The 14,232-nt window shown below is 45.7% G+C and overlaps 1 protein-coding gene across 4 annotated transcripts in view; it reads left to right on the forward strand.

Moving 5' to 3' along the window:
• Nucleotides 1–13,976, forward strand: part of ADAM12 (ADAM metallopeptidase domain 12) — a 328,481-nt gene extending 314,505 nt beyond the window's left edge. Inside the window, exons 22-24 of one of the 4 annotated variants that reach the window (XR_012132960.1) lie at nt 6,869–6,999; nt 9,100–9,349; nt 10,770–13,976. Coding sequence is in view for 1 of the 4 variants with exons in the window: in XM_037011665.2 (XP_036867560.2) it covers nt 6,869–6,999; nt 9,100–9,160 (192 nt within the window). In the remaining 3 variants the exon portion in view is untranslated. Of the gene's footprint in view, nt 1–6,868; nt 7,000–9,099; nt 10,302–10,769 lie in introns of those variants that run through there. The other 3 variants (XR_012132961.1, XR_012132959.1, XM_037011665.2) reach the window with 3 other exon arrangements.
• The last annotated feature ends 256 nt before the right edge of the window (nt 13,977–14,232 follow it).

Raw genomic sequence — 14,232 nt, forward strand, 5'->3', positions numbered from 1 at the left:
ACCAGCTGGGACTGCACTGGTAGGGTTGCTGGTGTTGAAGGGGCACAGTCCAGGAAGCTCAGTGGGCAACAAGCTGGCACCTCCCTAGCATGGCAAACAGGATGTAAGAGCTTGGTTCAGGGGTCTCCTGGGTGGGTGCCAGCTGGGGTCATGCTACTGGGGTGGCTGGGAGTGGATGGATGCAGTCTGGTGATCTCCCAGGCTGGCACCAGGCTGGGGCCATGTAAAAGGTGTGGCCAGGCACGATGAATCTGCATGGCACACTAGTACCACCTTGGAGGGCCTGCTGGGTCTCTGAGAGGCATGTCTGGGTATGGGCAGGAGCTCACATCTGGAGCTGGTGTGTTCGCCCTGACCCTTCTCCTGTCCACACTATCAGTGCGTGTGGGGAATGTAAACAACGGTGTTCACCCTATTCCCGTCTGCACCAGCAATGTGCAGGGATGATGTAAACAATGCTACTCACCCTGCTCCCATCAGCACTAGCAGTGTCCAGGGAGAATATAAACAAAGGCACTCACCCTGCTCCTGTTCACACCAGCAGTGTCGGGGGAACACAGTCAATGGCACCCACCAGTGCCTCCGGGCCTGTGGAGAATTCCAGTAGTTCCTCTGCCATGTGACAAGTGCGGGAGGTTTGAAAATAAGCTTCCTTCAATTATTGCTGTGGTGGGGTTTGAACCCTCCAACTAGCAGCCTTTTTTCTGGGCTCCAGCAGCTCAGAGATATCCCTCCCTATACAGGGCCACACTGGGGGTGGGGCTCCCTCTGTCACTCTCTCTCCTGCCCCTTTCTCCTGTGGTCTTTTATCTCTCAGTTGCAGAAGGTGTTCACTCGGGCCTCCATCCTTCCTTGGGATACGTTGCTCTGTGTGGTGTAGGCTCAGTGTGTACATGGGAGGATGTAGGCTCAGACTCCTCCCATGCCACCGCCCCCTCTGCACATAGGCTCCTTTTTTTGAAAAAGGAAAAACAAACAGTATAGATAAAGTCACTCTGACTGCCTCGGCCCCTCCAGATACAACCATTGTCCTAGGTTTGGTGTTTATATTTTATAGAACCTTTCAAATATTTTTACATAAGTATGTATCCATGGACAGTTACAGTATTTTGTGTTTTCCAATTTGTATAAATGGTATCAAACTGCAATTAACTTACAGTTTGCATTTACCCTCAACTATGTTCTATCTTTTGTTTCTAGAAATGTTCACTGGTTCTTTTTCAATATGCTGGCTTGTCTTTTGTTTCTTCCAAAATAGGAAAAAAATGTGTTGCAGTGATTCCAAGTCTTTGGGTACGGTTACTGCTATGGTTTGTATTGCTTCTCATTCATGCTTCTTTATGTGTTTAGTAATTTTTTACTGTGAGCTGCTTATTTTTCTAGAAGAGTATCTGGAAGAGTGAGAATTCTTTGAGGCCTAAGATGTGACCCTCCTGAGAGGATGTGTTTTGTCTCTGCCTGGTGCCCATGGGCAGTACCAGCCTAGGACCTCTTTAAATAGCTTAGGTCCTATTCAGCCACCCAGGTGATGTTACTTTAGCTTCAGGTCTTCAAGGGCAATTTTGTGGTCACAGGGTTTATCTTCCTACCTTGGTTGCCCAGCATCAAGGGAACTCTCTCTGCAGTTTCATAGGGATAGACAGCAGTATGCATTTACTTCTAGAACATTCTTACTTGAGGTATTCTTACTTGAGGTACTTTGCAGAACCCAACTTTGTTAGGGAGAGGTCAGTGAGGGCATAACCTATGAAACTTGGGCTGGTGCTGACCTTTGACTCCTGTATCTCACTGTAAAAGGGTATCAAAACCAAACTCTTGTTTCCCTAATTTGGCAAGTGTCTTCTGCTTCAGTAACTACTTAGCTCAGCAGACTTCTTCTTTCAGCTAGATGATGGCCTGGTAATATCTTACTCTCTTGTAGGTCTTTAATGACTTGAAGAAAAAGTTTTAAATATATTTTATCCAAAAATGTCAGTGGTTTTAGAGAGAAAGTAGGTCAAAATAATCCAGCCCACCATATTACTGGAAATGGAAAATCCACTTCGCACCCTTCGGTTATTTCTCTGGTATCTATTTCATTATGGTTTATAACATTTACACTCTATTCTACTGCTGTAGTTCCCACAATTTCGTTAGACTTAGTCATTGAAAGGATTCAGTGCTCATTGGCAATCTTTTTGTCACCTATCCATTCCTTTCCTGGCTGGATGAAGTTCATTCTGTTGTTAATTCCTTCCAGAAAAGCTCTTAAGAAGTTTATTTCCTGAAGTTTTGCATGCTCACAGCCATGTGGCTGTTGTTTTCATTTTTTTAGTGACAATTTAGGTATAAAATTAATGAATCATACTTTCTTTCCCTGAAACTCATATGTGTGCTTCCTTAATCTGCTCTGGAGAAATCAGAAGCTGGCTTGCTTTTTTTATTTTTCCTTGTAAGTGACATAATTCTGTTTCCTTGAAGTCCAGTAGCTTTGAAAGGTTATATCTTAGTATTAATGAGTCTAATTCATTTCCCCCAGGGAAAGAGCATACCCTTTTAATCCTAAGATTTGACACTCTATTTCAGAAAAGTTTTATACTTAAATCTGGGTATTTTTTTTCTGCCTTTACTTAGCTCCCTAAGTGACACCATTTATGTATATGTTGGATCACCTTTTATCTGTGGTCTTTATCTGTCATTTATCTGTCTAACCCCCTAGAACTTTATCTGTCTAACCCCCTAGAACTTTTGCTCATTCATCTCAAGCAGGACCTCATAGCCCTGAATGGGTTCAGTACTGTTTTTGTCCTGGGTTTTAACTGTTTTACTTTTTATTCCTCTTTTCCTCTTTCCATTGACTTCTGTGGACACTTTCTCAGGGTGGGTTCTTAGTTTGCCTTTTGTTTCTCATGACCCCTTCCTTCTTTTATTTTGTTTAGTGGGTCTAAAATCCTCCTCAAAGGTGGGGATTTCTTCCTGGAAAATCAGTCACAGGACAATTGGGGGAAAAAGTAGGCCAATGCTCAGGGCCAGGTCCCATTCACGTTCCTCACAGGGGGTACAGGACAGAGGGCTTTGAGGGATGACGGTAGTTCGGCCTCCCCTGATTTCAGCACACACTCTGCCGGGTCTCCTCGCCTGCTCCAGGCTGGCGCCGATGGCTGGGCCCACCTGTACTGCTGCTTGCTCAGCCCTGACACATCATGTTACCTTCTTACTCCCCACTCCTGTTGCAAACAAGGGCGGCTGGTACCCATTCTGTACCCTGTTAATGTGGCCATGGCAGGCATCCTTTCTCATGGTCTTTTCCTGTGGATCCTCTTCACATGCATTCCTTCGGGGTGCTAAGTTTTCCTCAAAGATGGAGTTTTGCTTCTTTTTGTGCATTTTCTTTACTGCTTTTAGGTAGCTGCAGAGAGAAGGGGCCAGGGCCATCTTAGGTGTAAGAGTATTCTTTTAAGAGAGCAGATTTGTCAAGACCCCTGCTTTTTCTGACTAAAGAATGAAAAGAAATCGAGGCATTTCCCTGAGAACCAGTTGATCTTGGTGTATCACAAGTGTATATTCTTCACAGGCAGAGCTAGGCTGAGGATGCACAGTGTTCAGTGTTTATGCCCCCAGCCCTGCATGCACTTATCAGGGATCAGTGCGGCATCTCTGGCATTTTCCGGGGGTGACACCTGGTCCCCCTGTGGAGGTCTCTCTGGATAAGCAGAGTGCACTTACACTCTTATCATGCACAAGTAGATAACAGTTGAGAATTCTTTATATGATGATAAGGCAAAGGGTTATATTTGGATTTAAAATTTTGTTCCTCAACCCTCTAAAAAATTTGAAATATGTTGCCATTGCTAGAACCTGAGCAGAAAATGCAGAAATGGAAGAACTGTGTTTAATAGCATATCTTGATTTTTTTCTCCACTATCCAGAAGTTGAAAGGGAGAGAAATGGAGATGTGAATTTCTCATTTTCTCATTTAAAATGAAATTAATTCTAAAGGAATATTTATTGTGCTCACTTCAGCAGCACCTAAGCTGAAGGAATATTTATTGAGTGTAAGCAATCTGGCCTGGAATTGTTTCTCAGTTCTGTTTGCATGGCTCTTTGTGGCCAGGCTGGACTGGTCTTCTCTGGGGAAGCCCAGGTTCAAGTTCTGCAAAGGCAGCATGAAAAGCAATGTCTGAAAGACAGTGTGGAAATTCTACTCTTTCCCCCAAGATCCAAGCATGCACAGCTAGTGCTTCGTCCCAAATATTTCATGGGTTCTACATCTCATGCCTGAGATCCAAGAAGTGAGGATGCACCATCTTTCACTAACTCCACTGTGCCCTTCTGTCCCGTTTAGGCCTGGTGGGAAGCTGGCATCTTACTTAGGCAGCTGATTGGTGCCTTGGCCAATCCCCAGGCTTCAAGTCAAACTTTCAATCAACATCTCAACTGTTTGTGCTTGTATCACTATGGTGTCTGTATAATTTATCCTCTCAAGGAGGACACATCTGAAAGAGTTGATTAACAATTAAACAGGGCCATAAACGTAAATTGAGAATGTCCCAGGCAAACCAAAAGGAATGGCCGACCTAATTACCTCCTCCATTTCCATGCTAAATCCAAATATATTGTGATACATTGTAACATACAGCTCCCTTTTTCTCCAGCACTGCAATAAAAACCTGACATTATCTTTATTGCCAAGACTAGGTACTTATTCATACTTAGCAGCAAAACTAGTATCTTTTAGTAATGAATTATTTAATCCTCAAAGTCCTTCAATTTTATGGGTGCATACATTCATTTTTACATTACACACTAATATCATGCTCATAGTTTTCTGCCACTTTATAGGAAATGGAGTTTGATTTATGATCACAGTTATTACCCAGAGTTTGATGGTAGGGTTACAGAGCTTTTAGATGGTAAATTCCCTCCATCAGCAATGGCCGTAAGAGAGCAGGACAGCTAACAGTCACTCAGTGGACACGGGGCGCTGGGCCCTGTGCTAAGAGCTTTACTTAGGTAAAGAGAGCTACAGGTAATACTTCACTTAATCCTCACACCCAGGTGATGAGGAAGGTACTGTTATCATTCCCTGTCTACAAATTACACAGATAACTTAGGTGTACTTACAGAGCTGGTAAGTGCAGAGCCTGCCTGAGTATGCAAACCATATATTCTGTATATCGTACAGCATACAGACCCGATACTAAGTAAATATACAGACAGTACCTAGTGCCTCATGCGCTTGGGTACATTATGTGCTAATTATTCCTGGCTAAGGAATGTGTTCAATTTTATGTCACAGACTGTGAATGTTTCCTTTAAGGAGAAGTGTCGAAACGGCACTGGCTCAGTGGCTCCACCCTCGTCCAATTTGCCCACTGCTTCAGCTTGGCGTATTTCCCCTACAGGTTTACCAACTTGTGTGCTGCCTTCCTTGGCTTTGCGAAAGATGCGTTAAATGGTGTTTGTTTATGTTATATTGTTGCATTCTTGAAACCTAGCGCAGACTGCTGAGGAAATGTGATTTTAGTGGGGTAAGTACTGAGAGAAATTCAACTCACGTGTTTTAAGATCGTCTTGAGAGCTCCTGGATGTATGGGATACTGAGTCCTAGGTTGATGTATTCCATCACTTGCTCAGTAGGATGGCCTGTCTCCCTTGAGGTTCTGGCGCCATTTCCCGCAGACTTACTGTGCGTTCGCGAGTTCTTCTAGGCTCCAAGGACCAGAGCAGCAGGTGTCTTGGCACCGTGTCCAACCTGGGCCCCCGAGGAGAGTACTGTCAACACTTAGCTGGCTTCCCAACCCAGCTCGGGGAAACCGCCTCCCCCGGCTACCACGGGAGAGGACCTGAGAGGACGACTGACTTGTGGCTTTAGTGTTTCTGTTGCTTTTCTACTATTTCCATTGAGCATTTTAAAATTTGTGGCATGAGGAGAAGCTGATATAATTAACAATTGTCACCAATGTTCTGGGAGCTTCCTGTGCATTATTTTATTTAGTCTGCCTAACAATACTATGAGATAGGCCTGTTTTCTCCCATTTTGCAGAGGGAGAAATTGAGGTTCAGAGAGGTCAAGTGACTTGCACAAGTCCCAAAGCAGTGGCCTTTGGATAAAACCCAGGGGAGAATAACTCCCCAGTTCACATCTGCCCTTCACACTCTACCGTTGCTGACTCCCAAGCTAGTCTCTGGTCAGTGAAGCATCTTCCCATGACTTTCCTTCTAGAGCCAGACCTGTCCCTCAAACCGCTGTATCTCGGGTTTTCCTTCGGGGCATCACTTGCCGTGCGTTTGTGATTCTTTGAACTAATTATTAGAAAGTATTTTGGGAGAAGAACTTGGGTGCATTTCATCAAGCAATCTGGGACAATATTTGGTAGATTGATCCTACACCGATGGGGGAAGTTCTGTTACATGGTTCTGAAAAATCTGAAGAAACAAATGTGATATTTGAAAAGATTTCGCCACCTTCTCCTCTTTGGTCTTTATGAATTGACAGATGCCTACAGCCACAGGGAAGCTCCCATCGCCTGAGTAGCCTTGGCCCAGATACACCAGCATCGAGTAGCCTCCCAAGGCCTGGGTGCAGCATGGTATCTGAAGGCTCTCATCTGAGTGTTTGTAACTGCACCATGCTACAGATAAATCATTTAAGTGTTAGAAAAATTTTGGCAGGAAGATAGCAAAGGTCAGCGTCCCTCACCCCACTTACCTGTGTAGTGATCGGACCAAATTCAGAAGGTTTCCTCAGGAAATGAAGTCTGTGCCCACAGCAACTTACCACTGTCCATAGCCCAGTTTTCAGGGGACGCTGAAGGCTCCTGAGGTCAGTGTGTTGTCACAGTTCACAGAGATGGGTTTTCTTGCATCATCTTGTGGTTGGTTGCAGGGAACTCGTAAGCCAAACCCTCCTCAGAAGCCTCTGCCTGCAGATCCTTTGAACAAGACCACGCGGCTTGCCAGCACCTCAGCCAGGCCCCTGGGACAGCAGGAGTCCGGGCTCCGCCTTGCGCCCATCAGGTGGGTGTAACGCAGCAGTGCCCCTCTCTCTCTCCCCAGAACTGCACCAACCCATGCTTTTCAAGCCACGTCAGCACCTGGGTGTGTTGGTCTAGGCCACGTGGCCTGCGCTTCCTGCACCTGGGAGCAGTATGAAACAGGTGCGAGGGCAGATATATCAGCAACAGGGGGGGCGTCGTGAGCTCATAAGCACAGGCATAACCCTGGAGCTCTCAGCAATGGCCTCAGTGGCCCCAAGAGAGCAAGATCAAGTGGAACTAGATGGTGCACCTTGGAAAGCTGTGGATACAGGCCAGGCCATTACCTCCAAAGAGACGAAGAAGAGAAGCTACCAAGTGGTAGGATATTAGGAAGGCTGGGCACCTGCCTCCAAAAGTTTCACCTAGTCCTTGATAGACTCCACCCAATCCCTGGGGTCTCAGGGGAGGTGGGGTCAGAGAGAGTCCTAAGGGGACTATCAGAAGTTAGCCTAAAGCAGCTGCTCTTCAGGAGGAGACCTGGGATAGCTGGGAGCTTCTCCATCACAACTAACAAAAGAAATCCCCATGAAAGCCCTTTCCCCAGCTGTGGTCCTCTCTGACCCTGTACCAGAGGACCAGGAAGGCATAGTCCTGAATCCTAGCTTCTGCAGGGGGGTCAGCTTGGTAGGGTGCTGGACCCAGCCCACCCTGGTTCTTGAGAGCTATTAAGTTTCCAGGAATTTTGGAAGCTAGGTGTTAAACCTAGCTAGCCACTATTAAATTATATAAACTTACAATGATATAAACTACTTCCATTTTTTACTACGTTTTACCATTATCTCTGCTCTTGAGGTTGCATGTACCTATTATCTCTGTGTGGTGGGCATACTGTGTGATGGCGGTTTCTCTTCCATGGTGGGTCAGGTCAGGGTGGGAGCCTGAATTTTATACCATGGGAACGGACAAAGGCTATGAGCCAGGCCTTCTCCTTCCCCCCAGGGGGCGGACCTTCACCAGCGCACAGACTGGTTAACCCTCCTCCAGAATGCTCTTCGGACTTGCAGGCCCCCCTGGCAGGAAGCTTTATCAGCTCAAAACAACTAAAGGTGGTGGCTGGCCGGGCCCTGAGTTCAATGATTCAGTGTCTCTGAAGGGGAGGGCCTGTGTTAGCAATTTCATTACAGCTTTTGGGAAAAATGTTTGGCCTGTGAAAGAGATAGCTGCCTAATAAATCTCAGAGATAAAGCCAGTCAAAGCGTCAGGACAGTGGTTTAATTCCTGCCTGCATAAACGCAGAAAAGTTGCAGCGCACCCTGATTACTTCATCGTGGTTGGTATGCTGATCTTGAAGTTAGTTACTCTGCTTGTTCAAAAGAAAGAGCAATGCCTGACATGGGCACGGGCCGGCCCTCTTGTTAGATGCCCTCAAGCAGAGCAGCCTCTCTTACCTCTGCCAGGGCTGACGCCGGCGCGAGCCAGTTTGGACCGTGTCCTGGCAGGAGAAGAATGCTCTGCACATTGGCATTTGAGGGATCCCACCTGCCCAGCTTTGCTCCCAGAGCTGTGCTAATACCCTGGCCGTGGGCTGAGTGTGGCTGGCAAAAACTGGTATGCTGTGAGTGCAAATACACACTGGATTTTAAGGACTTTGCACCCCAAAAGTGTCAACTATAACTTTTTATATTGAAATACTATTAGTCTGGATGTATTGGGTTAAATGATATTTATTACTAAATTAGTTTCTTTTTACTCTTTTCATGTGGCTGCTAGAAAATGCTGTTACCTATGTGGCTCACCCTTTTTCTACTGAATGGCGCTGTTCTTGAGTCGACCTGTGGGTGGGAGGTATAGCTTTGGAGAGGCCCCTCTAGTGGTTGGCTGTTGCAGACCGCTGGAAATCTCACAACTCTGAGCAAGGTCCTTTATGCAATCTGCAACCAAATCTGCAACCAAAAGCTAGAGCGTCTCCAGCCCCCAGTGTGTGTGAGTTTGGGGGTAAGGGGGTCGGGGGTGGATTGCCTGATCCTGGAAGCCCATCAGAATGCAGGGAAAGATGTGCACCTGCTGATGTCTGTCTATTCAGAAACTGCTTTCAAGGCCTCTAATTTGCTCTCTCCTCTCTTGCCTGCTCTTGATGCAGACCTGCTCCTAAACAGACACATCAACTGCCCAGACCCACCCACACTGCCTATGCTAAGTGAGAAACAAGCCGACACTTTTTATCAACAGTGAAGACAGAAGTTTGCACTATCTTTCAACTCCAGTTGGAGTTATTTTTTGTACCAACTTCTAGAATTTTTTTAATGTGGAAGACACCGTTATTTTAAGAACTTTGAGCTGCCGCCGCCGGTGCTGTGCTGTGTGCTATGGTGCTCTGTACACTTGCTCAGGTACTTGTAAATTATTAATTTATGCAGAATGCTTGTTACAGTGCAGTGCGCTGTCGTGGGCATTCTTACCATCCCTGAGTTTTCCGTGGAAGGAAGGCTCCTTGTGCTTTCAAGAGCTTAGTGAACTTGACATACCGTGCTCTATGGGATTCTGCACAGGGTGTTTACTTTATGATCTAGGCCTTATTGGAGAGCAGGTCCCCATCCACCCATGGCTGTGGTTCTGGTACCAGACACAGCTCAAGAGACCCAGGGAGAAAGAAGCTTGAATGATATTCTGGAACCCGTACCCTTGGGCCAGAGGCAGGGGCTTGGCTTTCGGAGAGACCCTGGGCCCTGTCACCTACCAGAGGCCGCATCCCTTGAAGCCCCAGGATAACAGGGAGGGGTTTGGAGAGGCTGGGGAGCTTTAGGGAGAAGCAGGTTACAGAAAGAAATTCTAAAGTGTGGGCACAACAAGATAGAGATTGTGCAGCCAGGCAGGAATCTGACCTTGAGCTCACTGACCCTGAGCCCACTTGGAGAGCAAGCAAAGATGTCTGCTTCACGGAAATACCAGCAACACTTTTCCTGGCCGCCCTTTACAGAGCGCTGGCATCTGCACCTTATTTCGAATGGGAAAAGTGGTTTCTACAGGAAAGCTACTGCCTAGGCTCTGCAGACCTCCATCCTCCAGCACCGTGCGGGGCTGAGCAAGTGCCCATCTTGTCTTCTCAACTGTAATGCCATGATTCTGTGCACAGACAGATGAAGCTTTCCACGCAACCATAACTATTTTCAGGTGTGAACCAGTAACCAGATTTTGTAAACCAATTTTGTAGATAAAAGTATCCTTTTATTACAAGGTTCAACCTATTAAAAATTAGGCAGACTCCCTATGCTTGCAAAAACTACAATCAAATGGAATGCTGTGCTCGCTCCCTGGCATGGGCTATGTCTGCTCTTGATTAGATATATTGGTCAGAGAATCATAAGTTGCTGGGAAATTCTCTTTGGGGCATCCTGTTTTCCCAACTTGGCTACAGGAATCTCTAAAAGATGTTTTTAGCATAAAGTCTGAGTCTATTTCTCAAACACTTTCAACCTACCTGTTGAGCATGACAGGACGTGATAAGGAGATCAGTTTCCTAATCCTAAATATTCGTGAACTGCTGTCTTGGGCAGCAGCCCCCTCAACCCTAAAACTCTTCAAATGTCTGACTTGGGAGCCATTTTCACAAGGAGGTCTTGAAGACGCCTGTGTCTAAAGGCATGAAAATTACAAAAATACTCAGACAAGGTAAAACGCCATTGTGCCTCTATCTTCTCATGGGGTCATATATGACTATCACATTAGAAGGTAACTGACAACAGTTCCATAATCTGCTATTTTGTGGCAAAGACTGCATCTGGGTCATCTCAATGGTTTTCTTATGCCTAGAAGCAGAAAGACAGACCTACCAAGAATGTTGGTTTGCCTTCCGGAAAACAAGACTGCATCTAACGCTCCCCGTACCCACCTCCTGCATCTAGGCAACACAGTATTCGTGGTCATGGATAAACGAAATCCACATCACCAGCACACACACAGAAGGGAACCCAGCTCCAATACATTCCAACTCCCATAGCGTGCATCTGCTTATTTTACAACTATTGATTTCTTAAAAATATAAAGCCATGTTAGAAAATATTACTGCTGATGAGTACATACAGAATTACTGTAACTGATATTACACTTGGTAATTGTAGGAAGGCCAAAACATATACTATTGAAAAGTTTACAGAATTTTTATGGTGCATTATGTGGGTTTTGTCTTTATAGGTCCCCAGCCCCTTCATCTGATATTTTTGCCTCTCTCCCTGTTGCACGGAAGAGGATGTGAATTTTTTTGTGTGTTGGCGGGAGTCTCTCCTTAGCTATAATTCCTGTACCTCTATTTCAGAGAACCAGGAATTGTTTGATACTAAAAGAGGTTAACACTGTGATCTTACACCATGTCATCAGTGGCCACTTCGGGGCTGCAGCTGATGACACATCCCTCTCTCCACAGTACTAACTGCTTTTATAGAGCCACGCAATTTATTTCTGGATAAGAACATATTTAAACCTAATATCCCCTTGCAATATGCAGATATTATTAAAGGGACACTGTTTCCAAGATGCAATATTTATCAAATGAAGCATATCTAGCAATAACTTTCATTTTATTATAACTTAGAGAAGCAACCAGTAGCCAGGTTTTCTTGGAGGGAGGTATTCCTCCCCCTTTAATATCCTCATAAATGATGAAAAAAATAAATACTTATATTTCAATGGCAGTCTCTTTTTTAATATTTTTTTTAATTTTATAGGCATGAATAATGGAGTTGACTTCAGCTTATACGGCCATCACTGAGAAAGGCAGTGCGCTCAGACACAAAGTAGGCCCTGAGGGTAGTTACTTTTCTTCATCTTATTATAGCTGTAGGTTCTGGGACCCCCACTTCACTGGGAAGTATATGGCTGCTCTTCCAAGCATTCTGTTTAAAAGTTTAGCTCCTGAAATGTCCTTCCACAGTTTGTTTCCCTGACACAGGGAATCAGATGCAATCAGGAGAAAGAGTGCGTAGCATTTTCCATTGTCAGAATACCACGCACAGAGGTTACACTTCCCAGTGTGAATTTTTCCAGCTTACACGTGTGGAATCACAGAACCCACAGAAGCAACAAATTAAACTACAGGAGAATATGTGCTCCTGACGAGTCTCAGGGGGTACATTTTTCTGCCTTCTTAACTTTGTTAGGAATTCTCAGGCTGAAACCACAGGCCATCGTTCTCTGGCAATCAACACATCAGTGTACCCTCCCCCCCTCCACAAAAGATGAGTGTCAGTCTGTTTCTTTGGAGACTGTGATCTCCCACGGTGCTAAAAGAGCCTGGTGCTGGGCCGGCTGAATGCCCAGGCATCCTCCTGCCATCACCCCCGATGTTTACCGAGCATTCTGAGCCACCAGGACCCTGACAACTGAACGCCTGGGATGCCTGCGCAGCTGGGCCGGGTCTTTCTCCTTTTCCCCTGCACACTGACCACCTTGCAGTCTCTCCTCCTGGAACTTATTTCATTTCAAACTGCTGCTGCAGAGGGCTCCACTGGGTGTTGTGGGACCAGGAGGCCCAGGGCAGACTGGCTCTGGAGATGTGCCTCATGGCTAGCAAAGTGACCCAGCCAAACCCCAGGGACCCAGATAACCGTCCGCCAGTGCTGACCCTGGCTGGGGCTCAGGCTGTGGCCTTCACACACTATGGCTGTTGGTGGGGACACTTCTCCTCCCCCCCACCGCATGGAGGAGCAGGCCCGTAAACACAGGTGCACCCAGGCAGCCGAGACTAACAGACTTCTGCTCCCCCTTCCCACCCACACACAGTCCCTACCCCAGGCCACCCGGCTGCTGATGCTTCTGTCCCTGACCAAGCTCTGTGCCCACAGCTACCACAAGTCCATACCTTGGGCACCCAAAGCCCTCCTCCAGGGCTGTGGCATGGAGCTCTGCCCACCAGCCCTGTATGTGGCAGAGGCCCTCCCACAGGCACAGTGACCTCCCCCTTAAGATAATTCTAACTAGAAGGGGGAGTCGGTCACAGAAGGTCAGTTTCCCTATGATTGCAAAATCCTCTTCACTCACAGCTCCCACTGACACCTGTTTCTTTTCAACAAATTTGAAAACTCAGGTAGTGATACAAGTAACACACTAAGAAAGACTCATGGGCCCCAGGGTGACAACCATTTCCCCGCAGAGAGAGGCTTCCAGAAGCTATTTACCTACATATGGATGAGCCATTTCCCTGCTTTTCATAAAGAGAATCCCCTCTTTACTTTTTGGACAGTAATGGCAGCTTATAGCCCAGTAATAAGAGCTTGATATGAGAAAAACTAGGAGAAGGAACACTGCATCTAAAATTGTTATGATGTCCAGTAATGGGTCGCAACGGCCAGAAGACTTAACACACAGAGGAGTCCTCGGTGTGCTTCAGCTCTCCTGGGTTGAGTACCACATAAGCCACCTTAATTTCCCACATCTTCAAAAAACATGTCCTGTGCCCTCCCTGTGATTCTCCTTCCATAAGACGGATTTTCAGTCAGTTTAGCAGAGTTTAAATCCAGACAGAATAAATATTTTGTGAGCATTTTCGTTGTACAAATAAATAGGATGGCATCTATGTTCACAGCCTATGAGCAAGTACTTAAGTAGGACAGCGATAGAAAAAACACATCAAATCAGACAGAATATTCTCGGAACATCCGAGGCAGGACAAGTGTGGCCGAGCTAATTATTCTCCTGTACCTTCTATCGGGTCAGATTGGGAAGTTGTTGGGCAGGTCCTTTCTTGAAACGTGTGTGACAGCTGTTAAATGTAACTCTTTAAAACTTGGCTACAGGCTATTCAGCACAGTACAAAGTTACAGCTACTCAACCAGTACATTAATTTTATAGGGCATCATCCATTTATAATGCTTCAGTTTGCTAATTTTTTCACATGTCTTTTTATGTTACAGTCTGTTACTTTTGTATGCATTTCTCATATTGGGGTTCTACAGGTAACACAACTTGCTATTTCCATAGAAAAAAATCATTGTTAAGAATATTATATCCAATAAATGGTATACACATAAAGACATGTCTCTTTCATTGCTGAGAATGTTACAAAAATGGGGAGGGGGAACCCCATATAGAAAAATGAATCTATATTCTCATTCATTTATAGATACATAAGGAAATTTTGGAAGAGTACATAAGAAGCTAAAAAGACTGGTGAGCTGGGGGTTTGGTGGTGGGGTTGTATCAGGAGATGCATGGTGCCAACCCACAGCCAGTTAGGGGGACAAGGGGAAAGAAGCTGCCCTTTCATATATACAAGGGGTGG

The sequence above is a fragment of the Manis javanica genome, chromosome 7 (assembly GCF_040802235.1).
Source record: "Manis javanica isolate MJ-LG chromosome 7, MJ_LKY, whole genome shotgun sequence".
Classification (NCBI taxonomy): Eukaryota; Metazoa; Chordata; class Mammalia; order Pholidota; family Manidae; genus Manis; species Manis javanica.